The sequence below is a fragment of the Alligator mississippiensis genome, chromosome 4, assembly GCF_030867095.1.
Source record: "Alligator mississippiensis isolate rAllMis1 chromosome 4, rAllMis1, whole genome shotgun sequence".
NCBI classification, from domain to species: Eukaryota; Metazoa; Chordata; order Crocodylia; family Alligatoridae; genus Alligator; species Alligator mississippiensis.
In genome coordinates this window covers 134,736,015-134,748,484 of record NC_081827.1, presented here as the reverse complement: position 1 = coordinate 134,748,484, position 12,470 = coordinate 134,736,015, and the positions used below count along the sequence as shown (strand labels likewise).

General features: G+C 45.2%; 1 protein-coding gene across 4 annotated transcripts in view; it reads right to left on the bottom strand.

Moving 5' to 3' along the window:
• FBLN1 (fibulin 1) overlaps positions 1-12,470 on the bottom strand; it is a 123,608-nt gene that overhangs the window by 93,271 nt on the left and 17,867 nt on the right. For 3 of the 4 annotated variants that reach the window (XR_009461863.1, XM_019482267.2, XM_014606326.3), the window contains exon 2: positions 11,724-11,823. Coding sequence is in view for 3 of the 4 variants with exons in the window: in XM_019482267.2 (XP_019337812.1) it covers positions 11,724-11,823 (100 nt within the window). In the remaining variant the exon portion in view is untranslated. Of the gene's footprint in view, positions 1-1,326; positions 1,432-11,723; positions 11,824-12,470 lie in introns of those variants that run through there. The other variant, XM_019482268.2, reaches the window with a different exon arrangement.

The following is a 12,470-nucleotide window of genomic DNA, read 5'->3' as shown; positions in this document are numbered from 1 at the left end:
TCCATTTTCTACAGAAAAAGTAGGCCAGTTTCACTGAAACTTCATCACCCACAATGACAGGGGAAGAAGCTGGATTTATCTCACTGAGCAAAACCCACAACACTCCACATTCAGCAGTGGAAATGCACTCAGTGGAATATGCTTCGTTTGTTTCAAGCTCAAGCCCTAAAAATTGAGAAATCTCCTATTATTCCTTTGATTATTTAAGAAGTTGGACAGCCCTGAGCTAAGTGGCAGGGGACTGTATGCAGCATGGGCCACAAGAGCAAGGATCACACACCCCAGAGGCTGCATGAGTGCAAGTTACCAGCCCCTCGGCCATACTCCCCCCCACCCCTTGCTGGTACGCTTGGTAGCCTCCCTGCTCCCCCATAACTACAAGCAGCCTCCATCTCAGTTCCTCACTATACCACACCACAGGCTCCCTCAGTGATGTGGGCTGTCCCGCCCGACCCTCTGGGGTGGGAGCAAGAAGCAAAAGCTGAGGGAGGGAGGTGGAAGCTTAAAGATCCTGGCTGGCAGCTGCTACAGCAATAAGGTAGGAGACTATGGGCTGCAAAGAAACCCCTTGCAAGCTGCATGCAGCCCATGGGCTGCCAGCTGGAAAGCCTAGCCCTAGCTCATTTTTTCAGATGAAGAGGTGACTATTTTGCTCACTAGTTGAAACACTTCATTGTTCTGTAACAGCCCCAGAAACTTGTTGAGCTAGCTTTATATTTACTATCTGTCTGAACTTTCATTATGATGCCAAATACTAAAATAAGAAATTCTAGGGGGACACTGGCTACTTAACTGACTTTCATTCAGGATATTTAAGGATCACATTATCAATACTCTGTTCCTTTGGTGGATTTTATCCCATGTCTCAGTAATACACCACCAATGAAAAGAACTCATCATTTAGACTTAAAAAAAATTAAAGGCAAACTGACAAAAATTAAAATAATTGTATCTTATTAGCCTGAATTGAAATCAAGTTATGGGTAACAGATGGTAAAAGCAAAAATTCACACTTATATTTTTGCCTGTAGGGCTTTTGTTTTTCAAAAAAAAAAAAAAAAAAAAAAAAGAAAGAGAATTTCAGAAGTACATTTAGCCTGATGCTAGGAATAGTCAGAGCAGCCTAAGACACTCTGTGAAAGGGTAACTGACTGAAAATACTGAATATGTGAAAATCAAAGTGCATTCATTTTAGCTTGTTAATAGCCATATATTAGATTGACAGATCTTGGAAGAACCAGAAGCTGCGGTTTTACTTTAAAGCTTAACTTGCTTTGCTAATTTTCAGAGTAACTTTCCAGTGAAAAAAAATGCATGCCTGTTTACCTCCAGAGCATTTTAATCTTCTTTGTTATCCTCCCCAGAGGGTGCATTCTTAAATCAGCATGGATTTCCTGATCACCTCTTCTGAGTTCTTATTTCCTTTTATTCCTGTCCATAAAAGCATTAAAATTTAACTTGGGCCTTAATACAATTTCATTTGATACAACTGGAGTTTAAACCAGAGTAGCATCCCTCATTATCTTCTGTTTCTCGCTCAACTTATTTATGAGTCTTGAAGCTACTCCCATGCTTTTCATGAGAACCAAGGGCTTTATATTTGTCAAAACCATTATGACTAAAAAAGAAGTGATTTTATTGAATAAAGGTGACAAATTTACAAAGGCAAGCAATATTCTTAAAACTAAACAGTTTTTTAAAATAAAAAATACGTGAAATTTACATGTAGGCCTTCCACTCATAGGGGGTGGAAGGTGGGGCCAATGGAGCTTAGCCCCCCAAATGTGGGGCAGTGGTAGGGCTGCAAGGCAGCCCGGCTGACAGCCTCTTGCGGCTGCATTAGGGGTGGAGAGGGAGTGGGGTTGGGCCTGGGACTGGAGCTAGGAGAGGGGCAGGTGCTGCACAGCTGGCGAGGCACAGGACTGAGCCATGAGCAGCTTTGTCTGGGGCATGCGGCTCCTGCTGCTACCTGCACTCAGGAGGCATGTGGAGGCATGTGCCCCTGGATCTATGTGGGGCAGGGCAGGCTGCCGCTGAGGGCTGGGGCCAGGGCTGCACCGGGCTCTTCCTGGCGAGGGGGGAACCAGGCTGCATTCAGGGTGGGCGGCAGCAGCAGTGGGAGGGGACTATGGGGGGAGAGGCTGCAGCCACCCCAAAACTCACCGTAGCCCACCTGACACCCCCCCCTCCCCTCCCCTGGAAGAACTGTGGCTTCATCCCGTGCCTTGCCCTGCCCTGCCCCAGCTGGGCAGCACCTGCCACAGTAGCAGCAGCACTAGTGTTATTATAATCATTATTATTATGAACGACAACTCAGGGCAGGGCGGGCACGGGGGTCCCAGGGGCTCCAGCTCCCAGCTCCAGGCCCCCCACCCCCAGGTGATGCAGGGCTAGGGCCAGGGCCAGTGCAGGGAGGTAGCCGAGGACAGTGCAGGGCTGGGAGGTGGCAAATTCATTGGCATGGGGGGTGCCAGCACCAGGCACAGGGGGTGCTAGACCCCAAATGCATAATGTGGGATCTCAGCAATGAAAGATACATCTCAATCATCTGTTTAAAAAAAATATAGCACAAACATTTGGGCCTAAATCTTATAACACTGACCCAAACAACCTCCAATTGTCAGTTTTAATGCAGATCTGTTTTATGGCTTAGAATCATCTGCTTAAAAAGTTGTCCTGAGCATTTTTCATGAGAAAAGGAAAATTAAAGTTGTAACATTTATTATTTGCAAACCAAAACAACACTTGAATGCATGGTGGGATATCAGCAACAGCCACTGGTGAAATAAGCAAGTCTTCAAATGAGTGCTGATAAAGCATTTACAGCATGGCATAAGAACATATTTTCTGAATATGCTTCACATGTTAAGGGAAGACTAGTTTAGAAATATCTTAGAGGGTTTTAAACATTTCCTTGGGACTAATTTTTTTAATCCCTCCAACTGCAAAACCAAAAGTATCAATGACCCTGAGTCTCTCAGAGCAGGGAGCACAGGATGTCTAAGTAACAAGCATGAAACTCCTCCAAAAATGACCTAAAACAGCTTTTCTAAACACAAAGCTGTTACAACTTTGAAGCCTGAAATCTGAGGCTTTTCCAAGGCTAGAAATGACAAACTAAAAATATCTATTAACATTTAAGCAGCTGGTACCTCTCACATTAACCAATCTTGTCTCATTATTTTCTTGTGTTGCCCAGTCTCTGTGGCTAAGTTCAGACATTCAAAAGCCCAAGATGGAATCAATCCAATCAAGCTGCACAGATTGGCTCAGGAGCAAATGAAACCCACCTTCACCCTTTGGTCTGGGGAGGCAGGGAAATGCCTGCAGTGGCCAAGGCCAGAAGGCTAGGGGTGCTCCCGCATGCCTCCCAGAGTGCCGGACATTGCCAAGGGCAGCTGAGCACAGCCGAGTGGGGGCCATCCCTCACTGGCTGTCAGGCACACTTCCTCCCTGCTGCCCTGTCATCTGCCAGGTAGCTCTCAGCTGCAGGCAACCAGCAGAAGGAAGCATGTTTGTCCCAGCTTGATGGCATGAGGGTCCCTGGGCTTTGTCTAGGGTGGGAGGCACAGGGGTCCACCCCAGGTAGCCCAGAGGTGGAGGAGAACAGGGGTATTGAGCTACTGGAGGGAGGTGGTGCCAGCAGTGCACCCTGCATTTGTGGCCGGGTTGGCACCTGGGACCATGCACTGGAGCAGCTCTGGAAAGGACTCAGAGGATTTCACCCCTCCCCTCCCCTCTCCTCTCCTCTCCTCTCCTCCCCAGCCAGCCAGCACAGAGCTTCTAGCTGAAGCTGCTTCCTCCCATGAAGCCATGAGGCTGCAGTCCCTGGGGAGGGGATGCAGCTATGCTCTTGTGGCTGCAGTGCCTGGTGGGGGGCAATTTCAGTGTAGGAACAGAGGCTACAGTCTGGGGAGCTGGGCAAGCTTCTGCCCAGCCCCACCTACTGCTAGCGCCAACTTCTTCTGGCTGGGCTGGCTCAACTCAAGCAGGTCCACTTTCCAGGGTTGGGGAGGGGTAGCTTCCAGCTCAGCCCAGCACAGGAACCCACTCCTCCCCTTGATCTTGGTGTAGAAATCGCCCCCATCAGGTGCTGCAGCTCCAAGGACATGATTGCTGCCACCCTCCCCAGGGGACATGACTGCCACCACCCTCCCCAGGGACCAGCGCCCCATGACTGCATGGAAGGAAGTGGCTTCAGCCAGAAACTTGATGCTGACATGGAGTAGGGGAGGAGGGGGAGAAATTCTCCAAGCCTTTCCCAGAGCCACTCCAGCACATGGTCCCAGGGCTTGAGACAGGAGAGGGACACTGTGCCCCACCAACTCAGGTGGGAATGAGAGGTGTGCTGCTGGCACCACTTCCCCCAGTGGCTTGGTCCCCTGCCCTCCCCTGTCCTGACTGTGGCTGATGGACAAAGAGCTCAGGGGTGGGGCCAGCTACACACTCAGTTGGAACAGCCAAGCCACAGCTCCCTGCAAGTGAGGGCTGATTAGGACTCAAAAAGTCCTCTGGAATACTAGTGGACAGCAACCTACCTTGATTCGTGGGTGAACCTGGCATTGACATCCAATAGGCCAGTGCAACCTAGATTGAGTACGTCTGAAATTACATCAATCCAGATGTACCTTAGAACAGGATCTGCCATCTTTAAAACAGCCTATATGCTCAAACTTGTGTTCTGTTACAGATATACATTGGTTTCTTACCACTTAAATGGGAAAAAGTGTAATGTCTGCACCTGGCCTGCCTGTATCTACCAGCTCTCTTGCCTTACGTTCACATGTACACTATTTTGGGGTAGGGACCATATTTTTCTATAGCACCTAGCGCAGTGGGGCCCAGCTTCTATGCAATATTAAAATAACCAAGCACCCAAATCTAGCCTAGAATCCTTTAGATAGTAAGAGATAAAAGAGTTGTACAATTTTTGTATGATATAAGATAGTAACATCTAGGACTTCATTTTGCCTCTGTACCTTTGTTTAGGAAAAAAAATCTACATTTGAAAAGCAAGGTGGAAAAATATCTTGGATAGCTTGATCTCAAAAATAAATTGAAGCTGTTTTAGAGCTACTGTGTATTTAGAGAGTTAGAAAACCTCCTGTGGAGGTAGATCAGTGCACAAAAGCCTAGTCGTGGTGGTCAAAAAGGTTGCTCACTCAAACCCCAGGTCTTCGGCCTCAATTTCCTGTAAATCAGGGGACCATATGTAAGAATCATGACTTTTGGGAACATAGTGATGTTGTGAAATGTAGTGGCCTGTGGGAGAGATAGTAGCCAGTATAATACACTTAGGACATATCCAAACATTGGTGCAGGAGACTTGCTACAACCCGAGTGAAATTGACAGCAGAGGCCTGATATGCCTGGAGACCCCGAGAATACAGGTGAGCTATCCAAAATGGTTTTATTTCCTACAAGTAGAGAGAAATCAGAGAAAACAGCTCTGAATGGAAGTAACCAACTTGCTGCCTTAGCTAGTTATTTGTAGGAAGACCAATTTGCAATCTGACCTGTGTCCTTCCATGAACTGTGCTTCAGAAAAGGTTAAACGTGGCAAGTCTCCTGACAACCATAAAAGTCCAAAGCATTGCATAAATGAGTTGCTTAGGGCTCCAGGAAGTGAGATATGCATTAGGCTAGCAATATTTGCATGCAATATCTCCTCCCCTCTTCATTAATGTGTAGTAACCTAGTGGAAAAGGGTTAATTAGATTCTGCTAGTTCACTGAGGCAAGTGATTCTTTAGCTCAGGGGTTGCTCAGGGAGTACTTGAGAAGGCCCTAGGGGGTACGTGCAGATGGGCGGGGATGGAGCGCCGCCACACACCATCCCATGCTGCTGCGCAGGCACTGACCACCCAGCCAGATGTGGGGGCTGGGTGAAGCTCTCACGTGATGGCTGCTGCTGCTCTGCGTCCAGCCGCATGCCACTGCCCCACCCCCCAAGCTCCACATCTGGCCACCAGGGGTACACTGCTCTGCATCTGGTCACCAGGGGTACACTGATCCTAACAACTTGAAAACGTCTACTTTAGCTCATCAGAATAAAAAGGGACAAAATAGCAAGGGAGAACACTTACCTAGGGTATGGGATGAGGGAAGAAAACAAGGCATGAAGCAATATGAGACTGTGCAGAAAGTAACAGATTTTTCAGACGCTCAGCATCCCATTCACATTGCATGAGTTTTGTAAAGGAGCTCAATCGCAGTTTAGCCACGTAAATTAGACATACATTTTCAGTTATGCTCAATACCCAGCGACTTCTATTTTTATAGTTAACCAAATAGGAAGAGATCTCTTCTGAAAAATCTGGTCTAGATTTTGGGTCCCAAGTTATTCTGAAATGTTCTGTCTAAATGGAGAATGTAGTTCAGATGTAAATTATACTCAATTTTACTTTTGTTCACCGCTATGCATAACAAGAGTTGACATGTAAGTTAATCATAGTCCAACTAGCAAAGTAAGAGGAAAGTCAGGTTCCCCAACTTCACACTTTAGCTCCAGTTACATGTCCATGATACCATCTTTTGCAAAAATGTTTTGCAAATGCAGTTAAGTGCAGCCTCTGCTAGTGAAGGGATATACAAAAAACAAATCTAGCCAAGTGTCTCACAGATGTTTCCAGTGTTAACTTGAAATTTAAAAAAAGTAAGGACATTTACTATTGCCCTGAAAAGCAGCCAGTAAGGATGACATTTTCACTTTTCATTTTCACTTTTCAGGACGCCATTATTCACTTTTCAGAGAAAGGCTCCGAAGTTAAGATTCTACTTATTGGACGTGTCTACAGGTGTCCCCAACTGCGCAGTTGTTACTGCATAGTCATTTAGTACTTGCTCTGGCTAAAGCAAGTACTAAATGACTGCGCAGTAACCACCATTACTGCACAGTCTCGGCGGCACACGGGTCGTTTCCAACCCTACTGCACAATAGCATCGTCGTCACAGTTCATGCCCATTGATGTTACATTGCCATAGTGATGAGCTACATCACTGTAGCTCATCACTATGGCAACGTAGCATCTTGTGTAGAATCTCTCCCTCAATATATACAAAAGATTTATGGATAAATTAAGCACATTTTAAGATTTCTGTGAAGTCTTAAAGGCCTTTTCTACAATTAAAAACTTCAAAAGGATAGATTTCACTAGCATCAGAATCTCAGCTCACATTAATTAATTGATCATTAACTCTTAAATACTTTTGCTTCCAAATTGTTCAATAAACTTGATTTCCTGTTTTTCCCTGTCTTTGTTTTGTCTGCAATTCCTTTGACTCTTCAAGTATTTCCTAATTTTGGATTTAAGGCCTATCTGTCAATTCTTATGCGTAAGTGACTGTATTCATTGCCAATATAAATGCAAAAAGCCAGAAACAAGGCAGAGACATGACTGCAAAATACATTCTTCCCATAACAAAGATCAATCCAAACACTTCTACAATTACACAGGGCTAAAGCGCTTTGCAGTTCATTGAGAGACAGACAGAGAGACAGAGACAGAGGGGGGAGGGGTGGAAAGGAGAAAAGGAGGTATGGCAATGTGTTTTATGGAGAAATATCAAGTCTTTTCAGAAGCTGCCTTTCAATCAACCATATAGTTGGCTGCATAACTTAAGTGTTAAAAAAATGTTTAAGGCAAAGTCACTTTTTCAAGAGAAAATATGAATGTCTCATTGTCCCAGGGGGATGATAAGAAAAGGGCAGGAGACCTCTCCCCCTGGCCTGGATCATGGCAGCAACAACCTATCACAATGCTGAAAAGAAAAGAAAAGCCCTGAGAACTGGGCAAACTCACCTCCTCCAGGCACAGCCGAGCTGAACTACGGAGGGGTGGAGCACCCATGTAATTCATCAGCTGCTTTTCTCTCAGGCTGGGGCCGGCCCACCCCAATGACATCATCCCGGAATGCCTCCCGGCAGGAATAAAAGCCAGCAGAGGGAAAGCAGCAGGGACTGCCCTCCGCCCCACCCCCCCCGGCCGAACAGAGACCCTGGGCACATGCAAGGAGGGGCTGGAGAGGGACCCCACCAGAGGGTCCAAGTCCTGAGTTAAAGGGCCACACCACCCTGGACAGTGAGGGAATTAGCCAGGAAGAGAATACCAAGAGATGGCGAAGGCGGCAAACACAGGACGCGTGAGTGGGGAGTGGGCAGAGGCCCCTCCCTGGAATTTTGGTTCTTTCTTCAGTTACTTTGAAGCCCCAGGGCCAGAGAGGAGGCCATACAGCAAACGCCGATGACTGAGCAGGCCGGGGCCACTCAGGAGATTCCAACACGGAGAGGCTAGACCCATCATTGAGGCCATCGCACCAGCGCAGGCAAACCTGTGTGGTGGGAGGTTAGACCATTGCAAACACCAGGGACCAGTGCAGCAGAGAGGGAGTGGGATACTACTTCTAGGCAAAGCCGAATGAATCACCTATCGTTTGGCAGTCCTGATAGGCTGGCACATGGCTAGGGTGTAGGGAAGGTAGAGCCCCAGGAACACCCGCTACTGACAATACCTAATGCGTTCCCCCACAACGGAAGGGAAACCTTCTACTGAACATAACACCCAAGACATGGTAGGAAAGTACCAGGGTATCCCACGTGCAAAACGCGACCCCATGTCACGACAGCAGGAGCCATCCTTGCGACAGACCCCTAGCACACTCTCTAGGGCCACATGGGAGAGGCTCCATGAAGTCAGGCGGGCACACTCATATAACCCATGAGCTTCAGCATTAACTTTACAAAATTATAAAAATATAATCAGTAGTGTAAGAGTGACATTGTAGTCATGATGGTCCAGAAGTTATGAGAGGCAAGGATTTCTTAGAGTGATATCTTGTATTGAACCAACCATGTATTTGGGTAGAGTTAGACAAGCTTTTGAATGCAAGATATTTTTCTCAGGTGTCCATTCTGGGGCACTGTCTCTGGCACAGTCCTTCTTCTAGGTCATCTCAAAGTCAGGAACTCTGGAAACCGTGAATATGTCAATAGCACACAGGCAAAGCACACAAGTCAACCTCTAAATTGGTCTTCTTTCAAGTAACTAGCCAGGACAACAAGTCAGTTACTTCCATTCAGAGCTAGTTTCTCTGATTTTGCTCTACTTATACAAAAAAAAAAAAATACTGGAGGAAAAATGTCTTTCATCCAAAAGCTGTTCTAACTTTAGCCCAACTATATAGCTGGTCTGATGGCAATATCCTGAGGGATACCCAGCATGGGTTTGTTGTGGGTAGGTCTTGCTTGACCAATCTCATTGCCTTTTAAGACCAGGTGACCTATTACCTGGACAAGAGGGAAGAGATTGGTGTTATATATCTTGACTTTAAAAAAGCCTTCAATCTGGTATCCCATGATCACCTCTTGGCAAAACTGGCTAACTGGCTTGACCTCACCACGATCTGCTGGCTGGGGAACTGGCTCCACGGTAGGACCCAGAGGGTGGTGGTTGACAGAAGCCAATCGTCTTGGTGCGCGGTCACCAGTGGGGTCCCTCAAGGCTCTGTCCTAGGGCCTATACTGTTTAACATCTTCATCAATGATGTGGACATTGGTGTCAGAAGTGGACTGGCCAAGTTTGCTGATGACACCAAACTCTGAGGTAAAGCATCCACACCTGAGGACAGGAGGGTGATCCAGGCAGATCTTGACAGGCTCAGGAAATGGGCAGATGGGAACCTGATGGTGTTCAGCACCGAAAAATGCAAGGTTCTCCACCTTGGGAGGAAAAACTGGCAGCATGCTTATAGGCTCAGCAGTGCTACGCTGGTTAGCACCACAGATGAAACAGACTTGGGGGTCATGATTGACCAAAAGATGAACATGAGCCTTCAATGTGACGCTGTGGCTAGTAAAGCAAGCAAAATGCTGGCTTGCATCCATAGATTTCTCAAGCATCCATAGATTTCTCAAGCAAATCCCGGGACATCATTCTCCCATTGTATTCGACCTTGGTGAGGCCGCAGCTGGAGTACTGCATCCAGTTTTGGGCTCCGCAATTCAAAAAGGATGTGGAGAAGCTTGAGAGAGTGCAGAGGAGAGCCATGCACATGATCAGAGGTCAGGAAAACAGACCTTATGATGAAAGGCTGAGAGCCACGGGACTCCTCAGCCTAGAAAAGCGCAGGCTCGGGTGATCTGGTGGCCATGTATAAGTTTATCAGGGGTGCTCATCAGGATCTGGGGGAACATCTGTTCACCAGAGCGCCCCAAAGGATGACAAGATCGAACGGTCACAAACTCCACCGTGACCGATTCAGGCTGGACATAAGGAAGAACTTCTTTATTGTCTGAGCCCCCAAGGTTTGGAAGAGACTGCCACCGGAGGCGGTTCAAGCACCCACTTTGAACGCCTTCCAGACACATTTGGATGCTTATCCTGCTGGAATCTTATGATCCCTGCTGACTTCCTGCCCCTTGGGCAGGGGGCTGGACTCGATGATCCTCCGGGTTCCTTCCAGCCCAAATGTCTATGAAATCTATGAAAAGATAACACTCTAAGAAATCCTTGCCTCTCGCAAAAATATAACCAACATTTAACTTCTTTGCTCAGATCAGATAAGATGGTTTAGTGCTGTCTTAATAGTTAATTTCAATAGAATTAAAAAAGAAAGTCTAATGTGCTCATATGTAATCTGTACACACAGAAATGTAAAGCTAACTCAAGTTAGACCTTCTTGTTAAGTGGAATATAGTCTCTCTTATGATGTGTGATTAATACTTTCCCATTGATGAACATACCCAAAGAGGAAGTGCACCAATTTCCTTCATTTCAGTGCACTGAAGAAAAATTATTAAAATATACCAATTATTATTCAAATATATATAGACCAATTAATGTTATTGTTTGACTTTCAGTCAAGCTTTTTTTCATTAGGCTAGATTGTTAACTGATGCAAATCAATAGAGATCCACGGAAGTGGACAGAGCTATGCTGATTTACATCAGCTGAGGATCTGGACAAGTCTCTACAGGCAAAATAGGTTGTGGGGGGACACACCTAGTTTATGAATCTTTGGCAGGCAGGAAGGTGGGTGGGTGGGGAGGGAGGCAGGGGGTGCTTAAGGCATGAGATGCATGCTAAGCACCTCAGGTCTGTCAAGACTTAAGTAACTCTGCACATGTCCAAGAACAGAACTTTATGGGATTTTATTGGCAGATACTCAGGCACCAAGGGAATTTAAGCCTTCCACAGTCCTAGTCTTATGCTTTAGCAAAATTATTTCTCCGCTTGCTTGTCCTTCCTCTCACTAAGATGAGAGAGTTGGTTGAATTTTTTTTAAGAGATAATTTTTCCAAGTTGGACCTTTAATCTTTAGTTTATACTGTTATCTTGTTTCTCAAATTCAAAAGTAAAGATCTTTAAAAAAAATCCACTTATAGTTTTTAGCTTATCAGAGGTTTTACTGTTTTTTTCCCACCCCATCTCTGTTTATCTTTCCATGTATCCAGTATGAAGTGGGGGGAAGCCAACTTTCCATCCTTTTTTTACTATTTTATGATGATAAACTTAGGGGAAAAACTGTAAGGAAGTTTTTTAAAAGCTAATTTTTGAGATAGTATTTCAAAATTAAGCACACTGTATTTACCTCAGTTATAAAATTCCCATGGGAAAGCAAAACATTATGATCGCAAACTTTCCAAAGTGATTTTTTTGGTACTCCAACCAGCTCTACTGCCCCTCATCATCATTTTTTAGCAATCAACAGTAAGTAAAAATATACCTGCATTCTCTGGACTCAGAAAGAAATGGGAGTGAACTGCATCTTCTATTTTTAGTTGCCCATTCATTACCACTTTCACAGCATTCTTCTATTGTAAGTTCTGTAGAATGAAAAGGAGAAACAAATTAGTACATTTAATAAATCCTTACTAAACAGTTTCTTGTCTACCCGTAATTAGTGGAAGTCAGAATGAAACTGAGGGAGCTGACCGTCCTTTTCATTTTTTTTTCTTGTTTTTACAGAAATACCTCTTCTAACAACTTAAATATTGTTAATGAACTGACAAGTACTATAAGTCTGTTTCAGATTTTATGAGCAAAAAGTTCAGTGCACAGCAGGTGTGTTAGAACTTGGAACAAAACAGGAGTCCCATTTTCTTATTGCAGTAATTATTGTTCAAATCTAGTCACTGAATAGTTCCCCCTGCAGCATGCCCCAGGCATAAACAGAGACTATGGAGGAAGAAGATCTGTAGCTTTTTAATGCAACGTTGTTCTTTGTATTATACGTTTTCAAGTTACTGAGGTTTTCTTTAACGTTTAAAAATAATAAGCTTTTTTCTCCTGTAAATCTTAAAGCATTTCCTAAAGGAAGACATATATTCCCATTTTCTTGATGGAGAAGCTGAGGCATTGAAAGATTAAGTGACTAGTGAAGTGTTCTGTATTCCAAAACATAGAATTTGACCAAGGTTCCAGCCCAGTGCTCCGCATACATAACTGACCAGTGCAACAACCATTTTTTGTT